Source organism: Pygocentrus nattereri, chromosome 27 (assembly GCF_015220715.1).
Source record: "Pygocentrus nattereri isolate fPygNat1 chromosome 27, fPygNat1.pri, whole genome shotgun sequence".
Lineage (NCBI taxonomy): Eukaryota > Metazoa > Chordata > Actinopteri > Characiformes > Serrasalmidae > Pygocentrus > Pygocentrus nattereri.
The window spans coordinates 21,486,310-21,497,590 of record NC_051237.1 but is presented as its reverse complement, the minus strand read 5'-3'; the positions used below and the strand labels follow the sequence as shown (position 1 = coordinate 21,497,590).

The 11,281-nt window shown below is 40.6% G+C and overlaps 1 protein-coding gene across 4 annotated transcripts in view; it reads left to right on the top strand.

The window, feature by feature from the left end:
• The window catches only part of npr1a (natriuretic peptide receptor 1a), a 147,386-nt gene extending 136,612 nt beyond the window's left edge, over positions 1 to 10,774 (top strand). For 3 of the 4 annotated variants that reach the window (XM_017711401.2, XM_017711400.2, XM_037535187.1), the window contains exons 17-22: positions 1,359 to 1,505; positions 2,447 to 2,570; positions 2,710 to 2,778; positions 3,068 to 3,242; positions 5,800 to 5,898; positions 7,750 to 7,901. In XM_017711401.2, the coding sequence (XP_017566890.1) occupies positions 1,359 to 1,505; positions 2,447 to 2,570; positions 2,710 to 2,778; positions 3,068 to 3,242; positions 5,800 to 5,898; positions 7,750 to 7,901 (766 nt within the window). Of the gene's footprint in view, positions 1 to 1,358; positions 1,506 to 2,446; positions 2,571 to 2,709; positions 2,779 to 3,067; positions 3,243 to 5,799; positions 5,899 to 7,749 lie in introns of all 4 variants that reach the window. The other variant, XM_037535188.1, reaches the window with a different exon arrangement.
• The last annotated feature ends 507 nt before the right edge of the window (positions 10,775 to 11,281 follow it).

Sequence of the window (11,281 nt, the reverse complement as noted above, 5' to 3'; positions counted from 1 at the left end):
TTATGCTGTCTGTAAAGCACTTCAAGCTGCCACTGTTATGAAAAGTGCTGTATAAATACATTTTTTTTTCTTCATAGATCATATTTCAATATGCTGTCTAAAGGATTATGTTAACTTATTTTCAAATCAACAAAGCATGTAATTTGACAGAGATTGTTCAAACTTTTCCAGATGGTTGTATGTGCAGGTCATCAATTCTGTTTCTTGTAACTCTTGATTAAGTAAAAATAATGACCGGGAGGGCAAGGAGGAGGCACAGTGGCACTTACTATTAGGGTTAACGATTTTAGCGAAAAGATCAATCAATCAATCTTTCTGACCAATATAGCAATTACGATTTAAATGCAGTTATACTCCAAAAAACGTAATACATAAATTAATACAAATTCTCCACAAAAGGGAGAGAGACTGGAGAGTAGATACTAGGGAAACATATCTAACTGCATTTTTTATACTGTGTTTGCGTTTTAAATGTAATTATTCCATAAATTAAGCTCCTGACCTTTTGGGGCTGAGGCTTGAATTCTGTGTGCCAGACTGCCAGTTTGTAAGCTCTGCTTTATAATTCCCCACTTAAAACTTCGTGAGACAAGACAGAATCTGAATATCATGGGCTGTAAGTACAATTGCAGCATTTGCTCTTTTGAAAACTGCAGTCTATCAATTGTAATTTCTTTTGAAAAATGATTCATTGTTCAGCTCAACTTACCATCCACACAGGTGGTATTAATATAAAACCATAAAAGACTATAAAAGAGGACTGCTGGTACAGGGCACCCACCCATCCCACAGTCTGGGATATTGATGGTTTGCACATACTGTGAAAAATTACTGAGAAAAATTGTTTTCCTAAAATACCTCAACCCATATCTGCTCTGTGAATGCTGTCATTACAAAAATGACTGGTCTAAATAAGTGAAGGTAAGGCACAGCCGAATGTGTGGTTCAAAATATCCTATATATAACATCCAGTAACTACATTTATGATTTCAGCTTCATACAACAACTGTTTATAGCTTGTCAACTTTTCAAGAGTACTAATTTGTATTTGCCTTGTAATGAGTACTTTTATGGTCTAAATGGATGTATAAGGATGTATTCCTCTTGGAAATGTAACGGAATAAAAGTGCAACTAACTAGTAGCAAGTATTTTTCAACCCTGGACAGTGAATATGGTTAATGTTTCAGTTCCTTCAAACCATAAAACTTTGGGGAAAATAGAGTTGGTGCAAAAGAATTGGTGAAAGATTGTTTTCCCTTCCAAAGTACCAAGAACGTTGTTTCAGATCTGATCATATTACTGGGATACGTATTACACTATTCACTGCCATCTCTAACGTTCTTCTCTCTGTCTGCAGAGGCTACGGCTCCAACATCCTGGATAACCTACTGTCTCGCATGGAGCAGTATGCTAATAACCTGGAGGAGCTGGTGGAGGAGAGGACGCAGGCGTACCATGAGGAAAAACGCAAAGCTGAAGCGCTGCTCTATCAGATCCTGCCTCAGTGAGTGCAGTCAGGCCTCTTCATCCAACCCTCAGCCTTTTATTGTGATTTTGCGTGACTGTTCAGTTTCCCATGGGTTTTAATTCTTGCTCTTAAGTCAGTATTAACTTTTAACTCAGTTCTTCATCTTCATGCTGTGACAGAGTTTGTCATTTGGGTCTTCTTCTTCGTGGTTCTTCCTCATGATCTTAGAGTTTCTCCATTTGAGCGTTGGTTCCTGTTGGAGGTTCTCCCTAATCTTCTTGGAGTTTCTCCATTTGAGTCTTGGCTCCTCTTGGTGGTTCTTCCTCATGCTCCTAAAGGAATCTCTCCAGGAATTCCAGTGCTTCTTCCTTATCTTTCTCCATTTGAGTCTTGGTTCCTTCCAGTGCTTCTTCCTTATCTTTCTCCATTTGAGTCTTGGTTCTTCTCTGTGGTTTTTTCCTCATGCTCCTAAATGAGTTTCTCTATCTGAGTCTTGGTTCCTGTCAGAGGTTCTTCCTCGTGCTCTTAGAGTTTCTCCATTTGAGTCTTGGTTCTTCTCAGTGGATCTTCCTTGTGCTCTTAGAGTTTCTCCATTTGAATCTTGGCTTTTCTAGAGGTTCTTCCTCATGCTTTTAAAGGATTTTATCATTTTGAGTCTTGATTTCTCTCAGTGGATCTTCCTCATGCACTTAGAGTTTTCCATTTGAGTCTTGGTTCCTCTTGGGAGTTCTTAATCATGCTCTTAGAGTTTCTCCATTTGAATCTTGGCTTTTCTAGAGGTTCTTCCTCGTGCTCTTAAAGGAATTTATCATTTTGAGTCTTGGTTCCTCTCAGCGGATCTTCCTCAAGCTCTTACAGCTTCTCCATTTGAGTCTTGGTTCCTCTCAATGGTTCTTTGTCATGTTCTTAGGCTGCTGCACATGATGTCAGAAGCAGCATATAAATAAATGAAACTGGACTTTGTGTGTGTGTTGCAGTTCAGTGGCAGAGCAGCTGAAAAGAGGAGAGACAGTCCAGGCTGAGGCCTTTGACTCTGTCACCATCTACTTCAGCGACATTGTGGGTTTCACCGCACTCTCAGCGGAGAGCACACCTATGCAGGTGACAGCTGTTAAACCTATTCATCCAGGGCCACAGGAAAGTGTGGAAGATGTCAAGATTGGTTATAGTATTGACTTTCTTACTGACTCTAGCTCGGTTGGTTGTTAGGATACGGCTAATATTGTCTGTTTTCCTCCAGGTGGTGACTTTACTGAATGACCTCTACACGTGTTTCGATGCCATCATTGACAACTTTGACGTTTACAAGGTAATTAACCCATTAAAGTTCTGGGGGTTTCTCCTACCATTTGAGATCATATGGTTGGATCACTGATCATTTGTCACTGAACAGAAAAAAAGCAAAGAGGGGGAAATGAGATCGTGGTATGTTAGCGACCTGAAGTGTACCTTCAAATATTAAAAACAACAGGGTGTTAGCTTCAGGCATGTCTTTACTGCTGTAAAGCTTGTTAAGTGTTTCCAGGGTGCCTCAGGCCCTCAGCGTGTCATGATGTTTGTAAACTGGGGACTTGAGCGTGTCTGTGTGGTGCCCTCAGGTTGAGACGATTGGTGATGCGTACATGGTGGTGTCTGGACTTCCTGTGCGGAACGGGAAGCTGCATGCCCGGGAGATTGCCCGCATGTCTCTTGCTCTGCTGGAGGCCGTCTACTCCTTCAGGATCCGCCATCGGCCAGATCTACAGCTGCGTCTGCGCATAGGCATCCACACCGGTGAGGGCACATCAACTAATAGTTCAGCAAAAATATTAACCAAGACATGTTGGGCATTTGAAGTTTCTTTAGTTATGCACAATAGCGTCGTTTAAAAGTAGGGAACAAAGTCAGGTTTCAAGATCAGCGCTACTGCTGCTTTTAGCTGTGCGACATACTTATCGCCGTTGTCAGAACAAAACATTGTATCTACATTTTTATCTACGTTTTTCAGTTTTTAACCTAATTTGAAAATGCTTGTTGTACTTCGCCTTGTTTGTAAGCTTTACGAGGTATAGACCACAAGAAATAGCCCAAAATGTCTTGGAGAAATGTCTGGTTCCATTGACTTTCATTAAAAGTAAAGTCATTTTTTTCCTTCTCCTGTAAAGTTATCGTAATAACAGTATGTCATAAATAGTCACTACTCAATGCAAATGAAATAGATTTGAGACACAGCTGTGGTGATAATGATCACATAGTTTGCACGATGCCTACTGGCGGTGTATAAGCCTTCATTTAGGGTTGCCTGGTGTCCGGTTTTGATGTCCCTTGTCCACCATCTGGTTCGTCGTCTCAACCAGATGATAAAATGTTTTAGTGTTAATTCAGTACTTTAATAGGACCAGATAAAGTACTATTGAAGTCTTATCATTATGGCTCTCTCTTTTTCATATTCTTTTCAAATTCAAGGGCTTTATTGGTATGAATTGTAATTCAGTTGTTGCCAAAGCAATTAATAGAATCCTTAATTTGGAGATAATGTTGAGGAAGAAAATAATGTATAGAAGAAAGAGTAAAATAATAAACTAGTGTGTGTGTGTGTGTGTGTGTGTGTGTGTGTGTGTGTGTGTGTGTGTGTGTGTGTGCGCGTTTGTTTGTGTGTGTGTCTATATATAAGCGTAATGTAAAAACATACATTTATACATCCATACATATATATATATATATATATGTGAATATTACATCTATCACTGCTATATCACTTTTGCTTCTCCTGTAAAGTTCCCATACTGGAGATATGAGGTTTTGTTCCGACAACAGCAATATGTACATACACAGATATATAATATTAAATAAATAACATATTTACTTGGTATCGGTTAAAGGTGCTGGTTCTCTCTGTTTTCTGCATGTATGGCAACTGTAAATATATGTAGCTAGTTTAATACATTCTGGTGTCTCTCTGAAACACGAGTAACATATCTTCATCGTTAATCATTCTCTTTTCAAATTATGGAATATAAGTTTTAATTAATTGAAATGATCTTCTCTGATCTTTGTTCGCTACCTGAGGAGAGAAAATGTTTGGCTTCTGTTTGTCCTGAATTGTGTTGATTCGTTCGTTCTTCTTTGGGCCTCCAGTGTTTTTAAGGCGCCCTTTTCCTGTTTCTATTTCTCTCTCTCTCTCTTTCTCTCTCTCTCTCTCTCTCTGTCTCTCTGTCTCCATCTCTCTCTCTCTCTCTCTCTCTTTCTCTCTCTCTCTCTCTGTCTCTCTGTCTCCCTCTCTCTCTCTTTCTCTCTCTCTCTTTCTCTCTCTCTCTCTCTCTCTCTCTCTCTGTCTCTCTGTCTCCCTCTCTCTCTCTTTCTCTCTCTCTCTCTCTCTCTCTGTCTCTCTGTCTCCCTCTCTCTCTCTTTCTCTCTCTCTCTTTCTCTCTCTCTCTCTCTCTCTCTGTCTCTCTGTCTCTCTCTCTCTCTCTCTCTCTGTCTCTCTCTCTCTCTCTCTCTCTCTCTGTTGCTCTCTCTCGTTCTGTCACTATCACTCACTCTGTTGCTCGCACAGGGACACACACACAATGATTTTCACTCGTGGGGCAGGTGCTCTTTATGACTGCGTCTCAAACCACATATACTATAGTAAACTACATGCCAAATTAGTACACCTCCAACGGCGCCCCTGCTATTTTGAATATATTATTTAGTACGCTAGCATTCAGATTGAGACACAGCCAGTGTGTAGGCAGTGTTAGGCTGTGTTACAACAAGGTTTGGGAAAAATCTGTCATTTCTCATTTACAGTCAGCTTTTAAAAAGCTATTTAATATGCGTTTTTATCTGATGCGTCAGTTCACCTGCAGAAGTGAAGGAGTGAAGGAACAACAAGTGGTTGTATTTGTGCTACACAATGGTAGACTGGAAAATTTGGAATGTACCGTGCTTAATGAGTTTAACCACATTTACTTCACATTCTTGAGAAACGTCGTTCGCTCATGTGTACAAAATACTACGGAGATGATGCCACAGTGCTGTGGTATTTCCTGCATTCCATTCTGTTCTATTATTATAAGCTACAATAGCCTCGCAGCTCCAAGGTAAAACACCAAACATGTCTCTGCTGACTACATTTGGAGTAAAGGAACTGTATGTAAATTATATTTGTCACCAAACCATAGCGTTAATGGGGAAAGACGGAGGAAAAAACACCTTAGACTTAATAAACAGATCTGAGTGAGCAATGCTGAAGGTAATAGCTTGTTTGTTATGGTGTGGAATGAGTTATAGGGACTGTTAAGAGAGCTTGATGGCTTGTGTTTCATGGAAAATAGAATACAAACAAAATACCTGTGTGCATTCCCAGGTCCTGTGTGTGCTGGTGTTGTTGGGCTGAAGATGCCAAGGTATTGTTTGTTTGGTGACACAGTGAATACAGCATCGCGCATGGAGTCAAATGGAGAAGGTAAGACATCAGCTGTCTTTGTGCCATCTAAGTAATGTTTGGTCATTTCTGTGCTGATTCAGTTCTATACAGTGTGTGAGTCCACCTTCATTTATTTATTGTCCAGTCATAACAGCTATTAAGTATATACAGTATCTCACAAAATTGAGTACACCCCTCACATTTCTGCAAATATTTTATTGTATCTTTTCATGGGACGACACAATAGAAATGAAACTTGGATATAACTTAAAGTAGTCTGTGTGCAGCTTATATAGCAGTGCAAATTTACTGTCCTCTGAAAAGAACTCAAAACACAGACATTAGTGTCTAAATAGCTGGCAACACAAGTGAGTCCACCTCACAGTGAACATGTCCAACTTGTGCTCAAAGTCTCAATATTTTGTGTGACCACTATTATTATCTAGCACTGTTTTAAACCTCTTGAGCATGGAATTCACCAGAGCTGCTCCTCCTCCTTCTGCTTGAGGATGCCCCACAGGTGCTCAATCGGCTTTAGGTCTGGAGACATACTTGGCCAGTCCATCACCTTTACTTTCAGCAAGGCAGTTGTCATGTTGGACGTGTGTTTGGGGTCATTATCGAGTTTGAAAACTGCCATGTTGCGCAGTTTCCAAAGGGAGGGGATCAGGCTCTGTTTCAGAAGGTCACAGTACATGTTGGAATTCATGTTTCCCTCAATGAACCACAGCTCCCCAGTGCCGGCAGCACTCATGCAGCCCCAGACCACAATGCTACCACCACCATGTTGACTGTTGGTACTCCTCACCAGGGCGCCGCCACACATGCTGCACACCATCTGAGCCAAACAAGTTTATCTTGGTCTCATCAGACACAGGACATGGTTCCAGTGATCCATGTTCTTGGACTGCTTGTTTTCAGCAAATGGTTTGCAGGCTTTCTTGTGCGTCAGCTTCAGAAGAGGCTTCCTTCTGGGACGATGGCCATGCAGACCGAATTGATGCATTGTGCAGCGTATGGTCTGAGTACTGACAGGCTGACCTCCCTCTTCTTCAACCTCTGCAGCAATGCTGGCAGCACTCATGCGTCTATTTCCGAGTGGAACATGTCCTATAAAAACCGCTGTATGACCTTGGTCACTGTGCTATAGCTCAGTTTCAGGGTATTAGCAATCTTCTTATAGCCTAGGCCGTCTTTGTGGAGAGCAACAATTCTATTTCTCACCCCGTCAGAGAGTTCTTTGTCATAAGGTGCTATGTTGAATATCCAGTGGCCAGTAGGAGCGAATTGTACCCAAAACACCAAATTTAGCAGCCCTGCTCCCCATTCACACCTGGAACCTTATAACTCTAACGAGTCACATGACACAAGGGAGGGACAACCACACAATTGGGCAGAATTTGGACACGTTCACTGTGAGGTGGACTCACTTGTGTTGCCAGCTATTTAGAAATGAATGTCTAAGTTATGGTCCAGTCATTTTTAAAATTTAAGTAATATGTTAATAGTGCATAAAATTATATTTTGTTCCGTATCAATTTGATATTCAATAACTCAAAATGTTCATCAGTTTGTCCTCTCTACATTTCTTTCAGTTTTTATTCTTTTCGGTAATGTTTTAATAATTACATTACTGCATTTGACTTATACAGCAAAGCAAAAGAACTAACTCAACTTCTAAGGGTTAAATGGCTGATATTCACCCAAACGTGAAGTCAGTGCTGGCTGGGCTGATATTGCTCTTGAGTAGTAGTGTATGGATAGGCTCTCTCATTTGCATTGAAAGTGGAAGCGGAACAGTTCGAGTCTGCACATGCATCTGTATTTGGCTTCACTGGGGTTTAACACTAAACATGCTAATACGAGTGTCATTGTCTGGTCTTCCGTTAGCGCTGAAGATCCACGTGTCAGAGGCCACACGTGCAGTGCTGCAGGAGTTCAACTGCTTCCAGCTGGAGCTGAGAGGAGACATAGAAATGAAAGGCAAAGGGAGAATGAGGACCTACTGGCTTCTGGGAGAAAGCACCTCCAACCACGCTTGAACAGAACAGATAGCGGAGAACCGAGAAATCAGCTTTCTCCTGAGAGAAGAGGAGCCGACAGAACAGAGCCTTTGAATGGAGAGAGGACAGAAATACAGTGAAGAAACTGCAAGATGAGCTAGGGACGTTTCGGGACGTGATGTTTCGGAGCGGGCCTCGTTCCTCTTGTTGTCTCTCAAAGCTTCAGGTTATCGCCACATGCGAGTGTCAGGATAGCAGGCTTCATTTGTCTGTTCAGGACAAAATAAAAAAAGATCTGAAGAAGTGAATGGAACAACATAAAGGACTACAGTTTATTGACGTTGCGAATGTTTACTAAAGCTGTGGGTTTGAGGACAGTGCCATCTTGTGGCGTCACATTGTACATGTATTTTTATTGCTGAACACTTTATTAGAGGAGTTGGTCTCCACTTTTTTCGGTAGCTTCTCTTTGTGTAAAGATAACATGATGCTTATTTGTTTCTCCCTGTAAATGTAGTCTCTACATTGCCACTTAGTACTTCCTGGTGTATTTCAGTACATGGACCAACAAAAGGCAATGGAACAAGTACATATACTATAGATTACAGATTATTATAGATTGTAGCCTACATATTCAAATGATACTGACGCAGAGATGCAGTACTGAGAAATGATTCTACAAGAAAAAGACAAAACATGAGTATACAGGGGGTAGAAATAATGGAAAATATTTTAAAGTTGCTGAATATGATTTAAAAAGCAATATCACTGTCTGTTTCTTACTAGTTTTACACCTATTAACAGTGCTAACTGGTGTCAAGAAAGCTTCCGAAACCTACAAGGTAGTGTCTGAACTTCTAAAAAGCAATAGGAGGCACCTAACAAGCTGTAAAAAGATATTATTTCCCTAATCGCAGTCAAGACGGAGGGGGTGAAGACAAGAAGGGGGATATTATTTAAAAGATCAGAGAATAAATGCTAAAAAATAGTGACAAAACTAAACCATATCAAAACTCTTGACTAGCAAAAGGAGTGCTATTGCTTTCATCCAGATCTTATCTGTACTGGAGCTGTTATTTGTAAACCAGTTTGGCAGCAAAGTCACTGTTGAACAGTGTTCCTTCCAGTTAAGGAGGCTTTTCTCCACGTTTTCCAGAGCTCAGTACTGACAAGGCTAAGAGTTAAAGGCCTGTAACTGAATAGCAAATGAGCACAAATAGAGCTGTGTACAGTAGCCTAAACCTGTGCTATAGGAAAAGTATTGTTACTTTGGTGAAATAAGGACTAAAGTACAATACCTTTCCAGAAAAACAATGGAAGATGGAATGGAATGATGGAGTGATGGAATGGAATGACAAAAGATTTTTTGGTTCAAATTGAAAGAAGTATCATTATTTCTTTCAAACCAGGAGAAACAATAGGTTAAAATATGACAAGTCGCCCAGTTAGCTTCAAATAATCATTTTAAAGTCAGAGGCGTCGGTTTCAGGAGTTTTTCAGACCACTTCGTACGTCTCTACAAATTTTTGTTTTGTGTTGTTTTGTGGATTTGGAGACCTCTCTGGTGGAAATGTGTAACTATATGAAGCAAGAACACCTGTTGTGTTTGCGTTTGGGGTTGTGTTTCAGACCCCTTCCCCCAATAGATGAATCTGATTATTGCGAGCGTATTGAAAGAGAATTCAGAGAACTCAGTCAAAACTTGGTGAAGGATGTGTCTTAAAGAGCTCTGCAAAGGCCTGGTTATTAACACTCACCTGATTCAACCACTAACCACATCCATCTGTGCCCACAAATTGTAGTGTTGATTCTTGTCCACTCCCTCCTGTAGAACCTTGCACCATTTTTGCCTGCACCGCCCACTTCATCCACACACCATGCCCACCCATACCCACCTACTTTGGGCTGAGATTGTGGTCCTCATCAACCACCAGTGTTGTTTTTTTAAAAAAAAAAAAAACACTTCTTAATCCCACCAACAGGATCATTCACCTCCACATTTAACCTATTTGTGAAGTGAAACACCACATACACTTGCCCAGAGTGGTGGGCAGCCCTATCCACAGCATCCGGGGAAATTAAAAATGAATCCCACCTATGAATTACTTAGCAGATCATGCGGGACCTGCGGGTGAACCCACCTTGTGCAGACCTCTAGTGCCTTCCGGGGATGTGAGTGAATTGTCTACCATTATCACGTTTTCATCAGTATAATGTTGGTTAGTGTAGTGGGTAACACCTCTGCCTTCTGTAGACTGGGGTTCAATCCTCACCAGAGCAGCACCCTACACTATATCAATAAGAGTCCTTGGGCAAGACTCCTAACACCACCTTTGCCTACCTTTGTAAAATGATCAAACTGTAAGCTGCTCTGGATAAGAGCGTCTGCCAATTGCCATAAGTGTAAATAATGTTGTCTTCTGAATTTGAGACCTGAGCCAGACCTATATTTGAGTCTGTGCATATGACGTTAAAGTGTAAAGACATACAACGTGGTCCAAAAAAGTCCCGACCCGACACCTCTGGCTTCTGAATGATTAATTCAGGCTTTACAGCGCAACTCACACTCACAGCAGCACACGCTCACCATTTTAGCCCGTTTTTCATTCTGATTCAGCAATACTTTCAGTTCTTTGAATTTCAACAAAATAATAAATTTAGGATCCTTTCTTTTCTTAAAAAAATGCTAACGCTCCAAAGTGAAAGGCAAGAGCAACAGCAAAGCAGTACAGAGGTTGTTGCCACCTTAACACATTCAGATTTGCAAATCACAAAAGTAATTTTTAATGAAATGTTAATCACTGAAATGAATGTGCGTTTCTTTCCTCACAAGTTTGATCAACCCTGGTCAAATTATGTTTTGTTGATTTTCTAAGTGAAAATAAATGAACACATTTGCTATTTTTCTGCCAGTTTTAGTGCACAGTTTCTTTTTTTGTGCTGACCATAAACATAACTTTTGCACAGGCCAGATTTTATGTTTTATTTTTTTCCCAATATGTTAATTTCAGCAAATAAACAGTAATTGTGTATTAAAATATGCAGAAGTATGTTCTCTGTAGAGGATTTTTAACTTATTTTCTCTAAAAAAAAAACACACAACACAGAATTTGACCAGGAGTGCCAAAACTTTTACATACAAACACTCACTGGCCACTTTATTAGGTACAATTAGGTACCTGTTCAATTGCTTGTTAACATAAATAGCTAATCAGCCAATCACATGGCCGATGCAACTCAATGCATTTAGGCCTGTAGAGGTGGTCAAGACAACTTGCTGAAGTGCAGACCGAGCATCAGAACGGGGAAGAAAGGGGATTTAAGGGACTTTGAACGTGGCGTGGTTGTTGGTGCCAGACGGGCTGGTCTGAGTATTTCAGAAACTGCTGATCTACTGGGATTTTCACACACAACCATCT